Source organism: Lissotriton helveticus, chromosome 2_1 (assembly GCF_964261635.1).
Source record: "Lissotriton helveticus chromosome 2_1, aLisHel1.1, whole genome shotgun sequence".
In the NCBI taxonomy this organism is placed as follows: domain Eukaryota; kingdom Metazoa; phylum Chordata; class Amphibia; order Caudata; family Salamandridae; genus Lissotriton; species Lissotriton helveticus.
The window spans coordinates 254,380,055-254,394,916 of record NC_136059.1 but is presented as its reverse complement, the minus strand read 5'-3'; the positions used below and the strand labels follow the sequence as shown (position 1 = coordinate 254,394,916).

General features: G+C 49.4%; 1 protein-coding gene across 4 annotated transcripts in view; it reads left to right on the top strand.

The window, feature by feature from the left end:
- Nucleotides 1–14,862, top strand: part of SMAD2 (SMAD family member 2) — a 317,920-nt gene that overhangs the window by 147,826 nt on the left and 155,232 nt on the right. For all 4 annotated transcript variants that reach the window (XM_078674778.1, XM_078674776.1, XM_078674779.1 and 1 more), the window contains one exon: nt 14,455–14,529. In XM_078674778.1, the coding sequence (XP_078530904.1) occupies nt 14,455–14,529 (75 nt within the window). The remainder of the gene's footprint in view (nt 1–14,454; nt 14,530–14,862) is intronic.

Sequence of the window (14,862 nt, the reverse complement as noted above, 5' to 3'; positions counted from 1 at the left end):
TGCCGGTCCGACACCGCCGCGGCCCTCGCAGCCCGCTCTCCGTCCAGGCGTCGGTGTAGAATCTCCGGCAGTAGGCCCCCGCGGCCCCGGTCTCGGGTTACTGATGCAGCCGCCCGCGTCCCATGGCAGCCGGGCGGCGGCGGCCAGTCAGTCCCGTCAGCCCTGCGTGTCTCGCAGCTCGCCTCCAACCGCACAGCCACCGGGGAAAACGAGCCCAGCAGGAGCGCTGAACCCTCCTGAACATTCGACTGTGACAGTGCACCCTCAACACGATGATTTATGCAGGATTAATTTTGGATTTTGACCCCAGCGGCCATTTCGCAGCTCGGCTAGCCCCCCACGCCCCCACCCCCCGTGCTGCCCAGACTTGACCTAAAAATAAAGAATGACCCCTAGCGCTCAAAACATTAAAAGAAAATGTTGAATTTCTTGTACTCCATGGGCTTGCCATGTTTTACAGTGCACTGGCTGGCAGAGCGGATAGTCGTAAGAGGTTGGGTGGGGTTTAAACCCTCTATGTTAAGGGAAACAGCCGCTCAACCTATTTTAGTCTTTTAAGGGCAATTTCCTTTTCCAAGTGTTGTGTTCCCTTGCAATTATAGTATCCAATTAAACTAGCAATAGCAAAGTCTCCCTTGTCGGACCGATTGGCATTTGCTTTCCAGCTTAAGGGGTGCCATTTGCTTTAATTCTTTTTTATTTCCTAGATGGTGGACGTTACTTGGATCAATCAATCAATAAAAATAAAAAAAAGGGAGAAAGCGCCATTTAAATGTCTGGTGTATGGAGTAGCAGAGGAGACGGTGTGGGGAGGAAGGAGAAATGCAGCATACTGAGGGAAAGGGGAGGAGCACAACAGGGAGAGAACACTACAGAAGCACATGGGTGAATGAGAACAACATGGAGTGCGGGGTGGGAAGAGAGAAGCACACTGGCAAGGTCACATTGCGGGGTGAGAAGCAGTACAGGAGTGGGAATAGAAGCACACCGCTGGTAAGTAAATGCACTTGTGGAATGCTTAAACAAAAAAAAGTGAGTTATGCTGAGGGATGGGCAAATAGAAGAAAGCAGTTCCCTAAAAGTATGTAGTGGACGTAGACGAGTAAAGAGGGTATGCTCCAGGGGAGGGACAAACGCAAGGCAGACAAATCATCAAATAATAAGCAAGCAAATGAGTGAAAAGCCAACCAATGTTAAGCAATGGGTGGGTGTAGGAAGCTGGCTCTGTATATACAATACCAAAGTGAGGTATGGTGTGCACAGAGTCCAGTGAAACCCCAAAGGTAGCCAGAGGTAAAGTTAGATAGAACCTTACTTGCTATTTGTGGTAGTCTGGTCGAGCAGTAAGGCAGTATCCGAGCACAGTGTTAAGCATTTGTTGTACACACTCAGTCAGAAAATGAATTTACAACTCAGACTGAACTTCAGAACAATTGTTTTTGTATAAAAATATTCTTTTAGTAATTTTATTTTCTAGAACCAAGTAAGCCTGACACAAGCCAGCAATAAGTACTTTACAGTAGTAATGCAATTACAATAAGGTTTGAATGATTGTATATACGCTTTGATTTGATTTACAGTATGGATGCAGAGAAATGCAATACTAAGTAAATGCAGTACATAGACTTGAATAGGCTTTTTAGTAAAGCAGGTAAGTAACTTTTGAGATTACTGGGCTTACACCGAGTTGTATACCTAGATACTACTCTGGGACATTGCCTGAAAACAGGTGTGTAAAATCGTTCTTGTTAGATTATGCAATTTTAAAGAATTTCTTTAGTTTCTCAAACTCCACACTTTTCACAGAAAAACAGTCAATGTTATCCTATGGAGGAAATAGTGTTATTAGTTTTGAGGTAAGTATTTGGTAGTGGGAGTTGAGGTTCTGGGGGTAGACTCGGGGGTCCCCCAGGGTCAGTGATGCACTCTTGTTACACCATCAGCTGCAGTTGGGCGGCTGGGTGCAGAGTGTTGAGGCCCAATGATAGCCAATGGGGGATAGAGGGCCTCCGGGTGGTGGCTTCTGATGAGCAGGCCACTGGGTTGTGAGAGCAAAAGTCCTGGTCTTTAGCTCAGGGCAAATGGGGAAACAAATTAGCACCAAAGGTGAACCCTCAGCGGCACTAGGGCGGCTGGGTGCAGGGTGCTGTCTGTCAGACACCCTGAAGTAGGGAACCTCCGGTTTAGAAAAGCACTGCAGACAGGGAGATGAAGGTCTTCTGGGTGAGACCACCACTTCGAGAGGTAAGTTGGGAAGTTAGGGGTTGGTTAGGCACCGTCCGTTTAGGCACACAAGCCCGTGGGGCGTCAGGTGCAGGGGTGCCTTTTGAGGTCGGATCTTCTTACCTGGTCGCGGTTAGGGGAGGCTTTTGGATTTAGACTGCAGGCATCGGCTGGAGGCTTGAGGCAGGTCAGGGGTCACTGGATCTCGGGTCTGGTTTGCCAGGGTGACCTCCTTGTGGTGTTTGCCGACTCGAGCTCGGGCCCTGGACGGCGGGTGCAGAGTGTGGCGGATCCGCGGTGTCTGGCCGGAGCCAGAGGTTGTAGATGAACACATCTTGTCTTCATGGGAGACAAAGTCTTTGGAGTGGAAGGCAGGCAGGTCCTCCGGGGATTTCGAGGTTGCTGGCTGCATGACACACCGGGATTGCGCAGGAGCAGGTTCGAGATGGAGACACGACGGTAGGATTGGGGCCAAGTCAGTGGGCGTCTTCCTCTTGTTAGCTGCTGCCTGGCTGTTCGGTACTTCTTCTTCTTGCAGGTTCTTGTCTGAGGAAGCAAGGTTCAGGGGTGCCCCTGAATACTAGATTTAGGGGTGTTAGAGGTAGGTAGAAGGCAGGGACCAATGGGTCTCTTCCCTGGGGTGGGTACACACCTATTATGCCTCACTCTAGCGGGAGGGGGGCATGTTATGTTATGTTATGTGAGATTTGTAGAGCGCGCTGACACCATGGGTTTCCTGGCGCTATAGAACAAAGGTGAGACACTGGCTGGAAGGTGCGGGATTAGCAGGGTGGGGGGGAAGAGGAAGGTTTTGAGCAGCTTCCTGAAGTGAAGGAGGGAGCTGCTGGATTTAATGATCAAGGGGAGAAGAATCCAAAACGTTGGGGCCAGGAGGGCGAATCTGCGGCCACCAAATTTGTTGGTTCTGGTTTTGGGTGTGACAAGAATGTCAAGATGAGCAGAACGTAGATTGCGATTGGGGCAGTATGGGTTGATGAGTGAAGTCAGGAAAGCGGGGCTGGTGCAGTGGAGAGCTTTGAACGTGAGGCAGCCCAGTTTGAAGGCCGCCCTTTGTTCTATAGGCAGCCAATGTAGTTTATGTAGCAGGGGTTTAGCAGACTGCCATTTGGGAGTTTTGTAGATAAGGCGGGCTGCTTGGTTCTCTATTACCTGGAGACGGTGCAATAGTGATTTAGGGAGTCCATGATAGAGGGAATTGGAAAAGTCCGGGCGGGAGAGTACCAAGGAGATGACTACCTGGGTCAAAGCGGCTGGTGGGAGTAGGTGGCTGACTTTCCGGATTTTTCGGAGTTGGGGCGAGCAAGATGATATCACGGTGCCAATTTGAGATCGGAGGGAGAGTTTGGCGTCAATGGTCACGCCGAGGCTCTTTACAGATTTCGCAGGAGTCGGCGGGAGGCCCAGTTCAGTGGGCCAGAACTGGGCTCCCCAAAAAGAAGGGCTGGAGCCAGGGAGAAGGAGCTCAGTTTTTTCAGGGTTTAATTTCAGTTGGTTGCAGTTCATCCACTCCTGGATGTGTAACATGGCGGAATGGAAGTTGTCCACAGCGTTCGGGGAATTGAGTGGTAAAATGATCTGCAGATCGTCAGCATAGTTATACACTGTGACGTCCCAGTTTCGGAGTGAACAGATCAGGGGCCGAAGATAAAGATTGAATAGTAGAGGTGATAAAGAGGAGCCCTGGGGGACTCCACAGGTCGTATGGGTTTTGGGCGCAGTGTAAGGACCCAAGCGAACGGCTTGAGTTCTGCCGGTCAAGAAAGACTGGATCCAGCTGAGGGCAGGGCCTTGGATGCCAGCCTGTACGACACGGTGAAGCAAGATGTTATGATCAACCGTGTCGAACGCGGCCGACAGGTCCAGGAGTACGAGGGCCTGGGGGGTCCCGGAGTCAGCGTTTTTCCTCAGCGTGTCGAGGACAGCCAGGATGACGGCCTCAGTGGAGTGGGCTGGCCTGAAGCTGGCCTGATTAGGCTCCAGGTAGCATGAGGTCTCGACAAAGTTGGAGAGGCATCGGGTGGCATGAGCTTCGATTAGTTTAGAGAGGTATGGCAGAAGCGATATGGGGCGGTAGTTGGATAATTCTGCTGGAACTGCGCCAGGTTTCTTCAGGAGGGGTACTAAGATGGCCTCTTTGAAAATGCTGGGGACGATACCTATGCTGAGCGAACCATTCAGCAGAGGTAGTATGCATTCGGGAAGAGAGTGACAGACGCGCCGTAGGATCGAGGGAGGGCAGCTATCGTTTGGAGAGCCCGATTTTACCCGGGACGCGAGCTCCGCTAGGGAGACGGGATTGAGGGTAGGGAAATCAGTGAAGACGGATGAGTTGGTGGGGGAGTGTCGGAAGCGGTGATCTGCGGAGGGGGGTGGATAGAAGCCTTGATTTTGATGATTTTCTCAACAAAAAAGAGATTGAGAGCATTGCAAGTTCTTTGGGTGCGGGTCTGACCTGGGAGAGTTATATCGTCGGAGGTGAGTTCATTCATGATTTTAAAAACTTCCTTAGATTTGTTGTCTGCGGACAGAATTCGGTTTGAGAAATGGGCCGTTTTAGCTGAGGAGATAGTGATTTTATAATCTCTGCAGGCGGAAGTGTATTGCAGTCGGTCTGGTTCAGAGTAGTTGCGTCTCCATATCCTTTCCAGCTGACATACCTTCAATTTGTGTTTTTTGAGGTCGTCCGAGAACCATCTGTGGGAGTTGTGGTGTCTGGTCGGGGGGAATTTAGTTAGGGGAGCAAATTGGTCACTGGCTGATTTGAGCCAGGTACCAATATCGCTTTCCAACTTGTCGATGTTAGTTAGCGGGTTGAGGGCAGGCCGGGTGTCGGATAGGGTCGTAAGGAAGCCTTGGGAGTCATAGGAGGTCCATTTGCGTGAGAGGCCGCTAGCCATCAGGGGGGCGGAGGTTCTGCCAGTGACAGTAAGGGAGGTTTCAATTAGGTAGTGGTCTGACCAGGTGCAGGGGGAGACGGAAGGGAGGAAGAGTGTGAGATTTTGAGTCCAGATCTGCTCCAGAATGTGGCCTTTAATGTGGGTGGGTGAGGTGATTTGTTGGACCAGGTTGAGGCTGGTAAGAGCCTCTAAGAGCTCTGTGGCATGGGGCCCGGCGTTCGTGTCGTTGAACCAGTAATTGAGGTCGCCGAAGAGGGCGAATCTGGGGTTAGAGGTGAGTAGATTGATCAGCTGTTCGGTCAAGGTGGCCGAAAAAGATGGCATAGGGTAGGCGGGTCGGTAGAGGAGAGCGAGTGTTAAGGCTCCGGTGTCCGTTTTTAAGCTGAACATAAGATTGTCTACTTCCGGGAGGGTGAGGGAGGATGTGGAGATGAAGTTATGATGTTTGGATGTTATGGCCGCCACCCCGCCCCCAGGGCGGTTACCCGGACGGTCGGCACGGAGGATGTAGTAGTCTGGGGGGAGGGCCGCCAGGATGTCAGGGAGGGAATCTGCAGTCAACCAGGTTTCGGTGAGCAGGAGTACGTCAGGCTTCTCGGTGGAAAGAAGGATGAAGATGTCAGCTTGATGTTTTACCAGGGAGCGGGTGTTGAGATAACACACCCGGCTGGTGGTATCACCCTCTGCCGGTTTGGCGGAGGGAGAGCTCCGACTGGGGGGGCGTTGATCAGGCGAGATGATACCGGCTGTGGTGATGCGTCTAATCGTGGAAGGGGAGGGAGTGAGGTAGGGGATTTGTAGCGCCCTGAGGGAGTCCGCCGAGTGTGAGATAGGGTAGCCGGCTTGGCTGGCCCGAGGGCCCGGACTGGCGCGGACGGGCGCAGACGGGCTTGCCTTAGGCGCGCCCGCTGCGCGTCCGAGGAATGCACATAGTTTATAGGAGAGGGGACGTGGCCTAACGGTAGTGGGCGTGGCTGAGGGCTCTCGGTAATGGCGGCAAAAAGATTGTTGTTGTGAACCGCGGCAGCGCTAAGATCCGCTGCGTGGGGATGCCCAGGGTGTGATAAACAAAGAATAAGTGCCCAGGGAGAGGAGATAAGGTAGGTAAAATCACAGTCTCACGGTCAGTTTTATTTTAAAAATGCAAACAAGCGTTCTCCCGGCTTCCGCCTCAGGAGATAGGTGTCTCTGAGCCTGTCCCTGGTTGGCTGAGTCCCCCCATCTTCAGGATGGCGTGGTCTGAGAGTTGTGCTTCACCTCGCCTCCCCCACCTGAGGGCTGGAGTTGGCAGAGGTGGGCACACCTCTCTTCCTCACTTGTTTTCCCCGCTGCTTCTCCTGCCCAAAGTGGGGGGGGGGGGGTGGGGGTCAGAACCAGTGGGGACCAGTTGCTGAGAGCAGTCATTGGCCTGGGGAAGCCTTTGAAGCTTCCCCTTTGGAACCCTGCCCATGCTGGGGAGGAGGCTTGGCACCTCGTCCCAGGATGTGCATTGTTTCAGGCATCGGAGAACAGCAGGCTCTCGGCCCAGGCATCCAGAAACACCACTGTGGCCAGGGAAGACCTCTAAGGGCTGCAGCACTTATTGTGCCACCCTTAGAGGCACTTGCCTTTAAACACACACCGTGCCATTGCAGGCTGCGTGTTGTGGTGCAGAACAAAGTGAAGAGTCGACATGGCACACATCCCTGTGTGCCATGCCAACAAACCAACTGCCCTGGCATCGATCAGTCACCCCTCTGGCTGTGTGCACTATACCAGTGGTGAGGGTACAGGTGCATGAGCTCTGTACCCCTACAGTGTCTAAGTCAATTCTTAGACATTGTAAGTGCAGTGCTGTCTTTAAGAGTATATGGTGCTGGTAGTTTGTCATTACAAACTCCACAGTACTATGTCTGCACTGAAAACTGAGAAGTTTGGTATCAAACTTCTCAGCATAATAAACCCACACTGATGCCAGTGTGGGATTCAATGAATAATGCACTCGGAGGGCATCTTAGAGATGCATCCTGAAAAACGACCAGCCTCTGGTGGTTTCCCTGACTGATACACACCAGTTGCCACCACAAGACATGTTTCTGGACCCCTGGTGTGGGAGCCTTCACTCCCAGAGCCCAGAAACAAAGCCTTTCCTGGGAGGAGGTGGTCACACCTACCCCAGGCCAGGAAGAGCCATCTGTGGCAGGGGAGCTTCAAAGGCTTTGCAGCCTCTGTAATGCAAGCCCCAACCTTTCCTGCTATCAGGAGCAGGCCCCCTTCCTGTCTCCCCTCCTTTGCGGTGGGAAGACAGGCAGGAAAAATTAGCCAGGCCAGAAGGTGTGCCCACCTCTGCCAACTCCACCTCTCAGGTGGGGGAGGCGAGGTGAAGCCCACTCTTTAGTGCATGCCATCTTGCAGATGGCATGCACTCCCCAATCAGCGTGCCCGCCATCTTGCAGATGGCAGGCACTCCCCAACCAGCATTAGGGCTTGTGCTCACTCCCCCATGTGGGGTGAGCACATGAAGGGTGTAGTCACCCTAGGGTCAGTAGCCATTGGCTACTACCTCGAGACCCCTAAAACGCCCCCTAAATTCAGAATTTAGTGGGCAGCCCTGAACCAAAATCTTAGACATAAAACAAGAAGAAAATATGAAGGACCTAACAGCCGTGCCGAAGCTAACAAGAATAGGACGGCTACTGACTTGGCCCCAGCTCTACCGGCTTGTCCCCACCTCGAACCTGCTCCAGCGAAATCCCAGTGCTTCCTGCAGCCAGCAACCACGAGAAACCTGGAGGACCTGCTTCCCTTCCATCCCAAAGACTTTGTCTCCCGTGAACAGCGGATTTGTTCGCCAACAGACTCCAGCTCTGCACGGATCCGTGAGTCTACACCACTCTGCACCTGACACCCACGGCCCCAGGTTTGAGTAGCCCAACACCACGAGGTGGACTCCCTGGTGATCCAGACCCGAGATCCAGTGATCCTTGACCTGCGTCAAGACTCCAGCCGACGCCTGCTGTCTAAACCCGGAAGGTCCCCCCAGCCATGACCAGGAGCTGGTAAGAAGATCCAACCCTAAAAGGCACCTCTGCACCCGACGCCCCTCGGCCTTGGGTGGCCCAACCGACAGTGCTTAACCAACACCAGCATCCTATCTTTACTCTCCCAAGTGGTGGTCGCACCCAGAAGACCTTCGTCCCCAAGCCTGCAGTGTGTTTGCAAACCGGAGACTCCCCATTGAAAGCTACAGGGCTCCAGACGCCAAAACAGCACTCTGCACCCGGCCGCCCCGGACCGCTGAGGGTGCACTTTTTGTGCTGGCAGGAACCCCCATATGTCCTGAGCTTAAGTCAAGGCGCTTTGCTCCCACAACCCAGTGGCATGCCCGTCAGCAGCCACCAACCGGAGGCCCGTATCCCCCATTGGATAACATTGGGCCTCAGCACTCTGCACCCTGCCACCCTAGTGCTGCTAAGGGTGTAACAAGAGTGCATCCTTGACCCTGGGGGACCCTTAGTCTAACCCCAGAAACCCAACTCCCACAACCAAATTCTTACCTCTGAACCGATAACCCTATTCTCCAGCATTGAATCTTTCATAGATTTACATGCTTGTATCTTCCCCGTCTTCATGGTGGGAGTCTCCCGGTAAATGAATAACAATAGCAGTAAAAGAAAAAAACTGCATAGAAACCCATAGGAAAGTATAGTGTTTGGTACCCTAACATCATTATGTGGTCCAAAACCCAGCTAATCAGCTGCAGGCCCTGACATCACACTCCCCAGCAGAGCCATACCTCAGATTTCCAACCGCCGTCAGGAGTGTCCCTGAGCCTTGCTCAGTTTGTTCCTTGGTGAACCTTTGAACTTTGGGGCTACAGTCTATTTCTTCTGGATTGAAGGTACTGTTTTTCACCTTTGCCTCAAAATGTCTAAAGGCTCTAAAAAGAGGCTTTTCAGACCGTGCAGATCTTGTGGGAAGGCCAGATTATATTCTGAAGATCCCCACAAAGATTGTTTATATTGTCTTCATCCAAAGCATGTGTCTAAGGAGTGCAAGCAATGTAGGACCTTCTCTGCCAAGACTTTGAAGGACAGAGAAGCTCGTTTGCTGTTGTGTGTGAGAAAGTGGCTCTGTATACACTGGACCAAAGTAAGGTATAGTGTGCACTTAGTCCACAGTCACCGGAGGTATGGCAGAGGCTAAAGTTAGATATAACCTTACTCTCCAAAGTGGTAGCTTGGTCGAGCAGTAAGGCAGTATCGGAGGACAGTGTAAAGCATTTGTTGTACACAGTCAGCAAATGGTCTCGCACTCACAATAACTGAACTCAAGGCCATTGTTTTGTATAAAAATATACAGTTGTTTTATTTTAGAACCAACAGGGTATCAAAATATACTTTCTCAGAATGAGTTACTTTAGTTAAATACTTTTCAAATAGGCAATAGAGTTTTATAGGTACAGTAGTTACAGTTGTTGCAATAGGCAACACAATTTCAAACACAATGCAACATTGAGCTCATGGGAATTTCTAGTTAAATGCAATTAATTACTTTATGGATTACTTTTCTAACCACAGGACTGGATCCTAGATTCAGTCATGGGACATCTTCTATAAACAATTAAGTAAAAGCGTTTTGGTTACAGCAGTGATTTTTAAGGAATATTATTGTATTTTCAAAGTTGACACTTAAAAACTTTTTCACATAGAATCACCAATGTTATCCTATGGGTGAAAATTCACTTAGCAGGTAAGTAGTGTTATCGTTACTTTTTCTTACTCAGTGTTGGATCCTGGATCCAGCACTGGTGCATCTCCTGTAAACAATTGGAAGAATACGTTTAGGTCATACAGCTGATTTTTAAGGAATATTTGTAAGTTTCAAAAATTCGCCACTTAGAAACTTTTCTGGTGCAAACCAGACAATGGATTCCTATTGAGGAAAATCGAGTTAACAGTAAATCACGGTTTTAGTTACTTCTCAGGTTCGGTGCTGGGCTGAAAGATACAGCACTAGGATCTCTCCTGATAACAGGTGAGCAAATCGGAGTTCGTTATTCAGCTGATTTTAGATGAATATTTAAAAGTTTCAGAACTCCAAGTGAAACCAGTCAATGTTACCCTATGGAGGAAAAGTGAGCTATCGGCTTTTGGGTAAGTACTCGACTGGCAGAGTTAAGGTTCTGGCATAGACTGAGGGGTCTCCCAGGGTCAGGTAGGTACAGTTGTTACACCCTCAGCGGCACAGGGGCAGCCGGGTGCAGAGGTAGTAGGTCCAATGTTATCCTATGTGAGGCAGGGGGCATTTGGTTGGTGGCTGCTTGCAAGCAGGCCACGCGGCTGTGGGAGCTGAGCTCCTGATCACTTGCTCAGGGCAAATGGCGAAGTAGATTAGGACAAAGGTTGCACTCACAGGTGCACTCGGGCGGCTGGGTGCAGGGGGCTTTTGACCCGTCGGGTGCTCAATGTTATTCAATGGGAAAGCTTTGAAGCTTCCCCCTGCCCATCCTGGGGGAGGAGACCTAGCATCTCGCCCAGGATGTGCATTGTTGCAGACCCAGGGGAGCGGGGGCTCTCCACCCAGGGGTCCAGCAACATGTCTGCTGTGTGGCAGCCTCTGCAGCCACTCAGCCCAGACGTGAATTGTGGTTAGGTATCAGGGGTCATCTCTAAGATGCCCTCTGTGGTGCATTTCTCATTAAATTCCACACTGCCATCAGTGTGGGTTTAATGTGCTGAGAAGTTTGATACCAAACTTGTCAGTCTTCAGTGTAGCCATTATGGTGCTGTGGAGTTCGTAATGTCGACCTCCCAGCAACATATACTCTTAATTACATCACTGCACTTAAAATGCCCAGGAATGGCCCTGGGTACTGTAGGGGCACAGGGCTCATGCACTTGTGCCCTCACCACTGGCATAGGGCACCAAGCTAGAGGGGCGACTGATGTATGCCAGGGCAGTGGGTTTGTGGGCATGGCACACAGAGATGTGTGCCATGTCGACTCTTTGTTTAGTTCTGTACTTAGGCACTCAGCCTGCAAAGGCAGTACGTGAGGGTTACAGGGCCCCTAGGGGTGGCACAATAAGTGCTGCAGCCCTCAGGGGTCTCCTCTAGTCTCCATCCCCTGGGTACCTAGGGTACCATTTACTAGGGGCTGACAGGTGGCCAGAGATGCCAATTGGGTTTCAGTTTCAACACAGTTTTAGGGAAGGAACACAGGCCCTGGGACCTGGTTGGCAGGAATCCAGGGCACACTCAGTCAAAGCACATCAGCAGTTCAGAAAAAAGTGGGGGCATACCAAGGCAAGAAAGATGGCACTTTCTCACACCTACTAAAAAGCCTTCCGGCTCCGAAAAGGCTCCCTCCAAATCGAGCTCCGAGCCAAGACCTTCAGGGTAAAAACACAAGTCGGGCACTGCCCGCCACCATTCTGCCCCAGAACACACTTCAGATCCAAAGACACCAACGCTTACGACTCCGGCACCAAAAATGTTGTTGCAGAAACAGGCAGATGTGCTGAAAACACAGAAAAAGCACAGTTTTGACGCTCTCATCGACAAACCGGATCCGAAACAGAAAGTGTTGTATATACATCCACAGACTTAGTGACTTTAAAAAGAAGGGCTGATACAGAAGAGGAATATCACATTCCTTTGAAGAAAAGAACTGTTGGAATTAACCCTTCCCCTCCTCCTCTGCCTCTTCCATCACCTCATTCCCCTCAGTTTCCATCAATTTCACCTGAACATTCACCACTACATACACCTGACAACCAGGATGATGGGGATGACAATGGGGATGATAATCGGCTACTACAAGACCCATGGGACGATTACAACACCAATTCGCCCACAGGCAATGAACCCGACTTGTACCCTAACACGCCCTCTCCTCCAGATGACAGTGTAGGCTACATTGAATTACTGGTAGAGCTGCCACCCATCATGGGGTGCAGCTATATAAAGAATCCTTAGAAGAGGATTTCCTCTTTAAAACCCACAGTGCCACGCAGAAGTCATCACACACACTACCCATGCTCAAAGGGATGATCAGGCATGTAGATGACCTCTTTAATGACCCGGTCAGAGCTCGTATTCTTACCCCTAGAGTAGACAAGAAGTACAAGCCAGCACAATTGGATCCAGTATATAGAAGGGGACAGTTACCACTAGACTTCCTGGTTGTGTCCAATGCAAGGAAAAGAGCCAACCCCCAAACAGCAGAAGATGCTCCACCTCCTGATAAAGAATCCAAACTTATTAATGCTTCGGGGAAAAGGGTGGCCTCTCAGGCAGCGAACTTCTGGCGTGTCTCCAACACTCAGGAATTGCTAGCACGATACGTCCGTGCACAATGGGACGAGATGGAGGAATTGATACAATATTTGCCCCTGAAACACAGATCTAAAGCACAAGACCTGGTCCTTGAAGGACAACTTATTTCTAACAACGCAATAAGATGTTTCCTAGATGCTTCAGACACTGCTGCTAGAGCTATAAACACCAGTGTCCTTTAAGGAGGCATTCCTGGCTTTGCATATCTGGCTTCAAACCTCCATATTAAATACACCCTTTGATAAGGAACATCTATTTGGCCCAGTGGTAGATTCTTCACTATAGAAAATGAAGAAAGACACTGAAGTGGCCAAATCCATGGAAGCCCTTCAGTCAATGGAAAGCTGTGGTTCCTTTCGCCACTCTTTATAGATCCCAAAGAGCTGAACCTCGCGATCTGGCTCAAGGAATCTTAGAGTTTGGTTACTTGAACCTTCCACCAGAATGTATAACTACTATTAGGGAGGCTAGAAGACCTACTACAATGGCCTGCTATGCAGCTAAGGGGAAGCGATTTGTTGTTACACTTGCAACAGTCTGCGTTAGCTTACACCTCCATCAGACTACACCTAGCGGCAATAGCTGCATATCTACAAAATAGACAGCATTTGTTGTTGTTTAGAGTACCATTGATCAAAGCCTTCATGGAAGGACTAAAAAGAGGCATACCACCTAAACTTCCACCTGCTCCAGGGTGGAATCTAAACATAGTCCTCACAAGATTAATGGGCAAACCTTTTGAGCCCATGCACAAATACGAACCACACTTCCTCTCCTGGAAAACAGCTTTCCTCATTGCAATCACTTCATTAAGGAGAGTGAGTAAAATACAGGCATTAACCATACAAGAACCATTTTTCAAACTACACAGAGACAAAGTGGTTCTTCGTACTAATCCTAATTTTTTACCTAAGGTAGTATCTGCATTTCACATAAATCAGTCGGTAGAATTACCTATATTCTTCCCTCAACCTAATTCAGTGGCAGAACGAGCTTTACGCACCTTAAATGTTAGAAGAGCACTGTTGTACTATATTGAAAGGACAAAATCTTTTCGTAAAACAAAACAACTCTTTGTTGCTTTTTCGCCACCAAACAAGGGCTATCCAATTTCCAAATCAGTTATTGCAAGGTGATTGTTAAGTGCATTCAAACCTGCTATGCGAAAGCAAAGGGAACTCTAACTGGACCCCCTAGGGCACATTCCACTTTCAAGCTAGGGGCCCCTATGGCTTTTTGGGAAACATTCCCATAGTTGACATTTGCAAAGCTGCAACATGGTCTACACCACACACATTCACTAAACACTACTGTGTAGATGTGTTAGAGAGACAACAAGCCAATGTGGGTCAAGCAGTACTTAACACACTATTTCAGACAACCCCAACAGCTACAGCATAGCCACCATTTTGAGAGGATACTGCTATATAGTCTCTTCACAGAATGTGATCTACAGCTCACATGCCTCGAACGGATAATGTTACTTACCCAGTAAGCATATGTTCTTGGCATGTAGAGCTGTAGATTCACATGCGCCCACCCACCTCCCCGGATACCTGTATCCGCTGTAGTTCACCATTTAATTTACATACATACTCCTGGAAATCTCTATTCTTTACTACTACTCCATTCTCACCCTCTCCGGCAAGCAATCGAACAATGGAGTCGATGCCCATGCGCACTATCACCGAAAGGAGGAGTCCCCTACCTCGTGACTGGAAAGACTTCTTCGAAGAAAACAAAGTGCAAACATCCGGACCCAACACTAGAAGGCGAGTTATGCACAGCATGATAATCTAAAGTTCTCCATACCAAGAACAGGTGCTTACTGGGTAAGTAACATTATCCTTTCTAAAACTGCTAGGGGAATGCGTGCATGGTTATGACTATTTAATACTAGGTTTATAATGAAAATGCTCTTGGTTTAATATTTGAGTTTTGGTAAATTACCTATTTGAGTATAAATTTTTTACAATGGTTTTGTTGTCTCTTCAGAGACCCCACCACCTGGATACATCAGTGAAGATGGCGAAGCCAGTGATCAGCAGCTTAACCAGAGTATGGACACAGGTATTGTGCAGAATTTTAATTGTGTAATAGAAAGGGGGCAGTATTCTGATCTTCAGGCCTGATTTCCATATTTGTTAGCAATAAGATTTAGATATTTGGATTTAAAACTACCCTGTTACAGCTTATGGTGCTGTCCCTGTAGTCGCGCCATGTATTGATAAACCCATTAAGCAGTTCAGGGTAGTCTACCTGAAAAAAATAGACCTCCATCCATTTTAAGGCTCTTTAGAATAATAGTGTGCAGCATGTTTTGTTCCTGAGCACATGCTATGCATTTTCCTGCACTTAAGGATATTGAGTATGCAGTGAAGTAACTGATAGAAAATGGTTAAT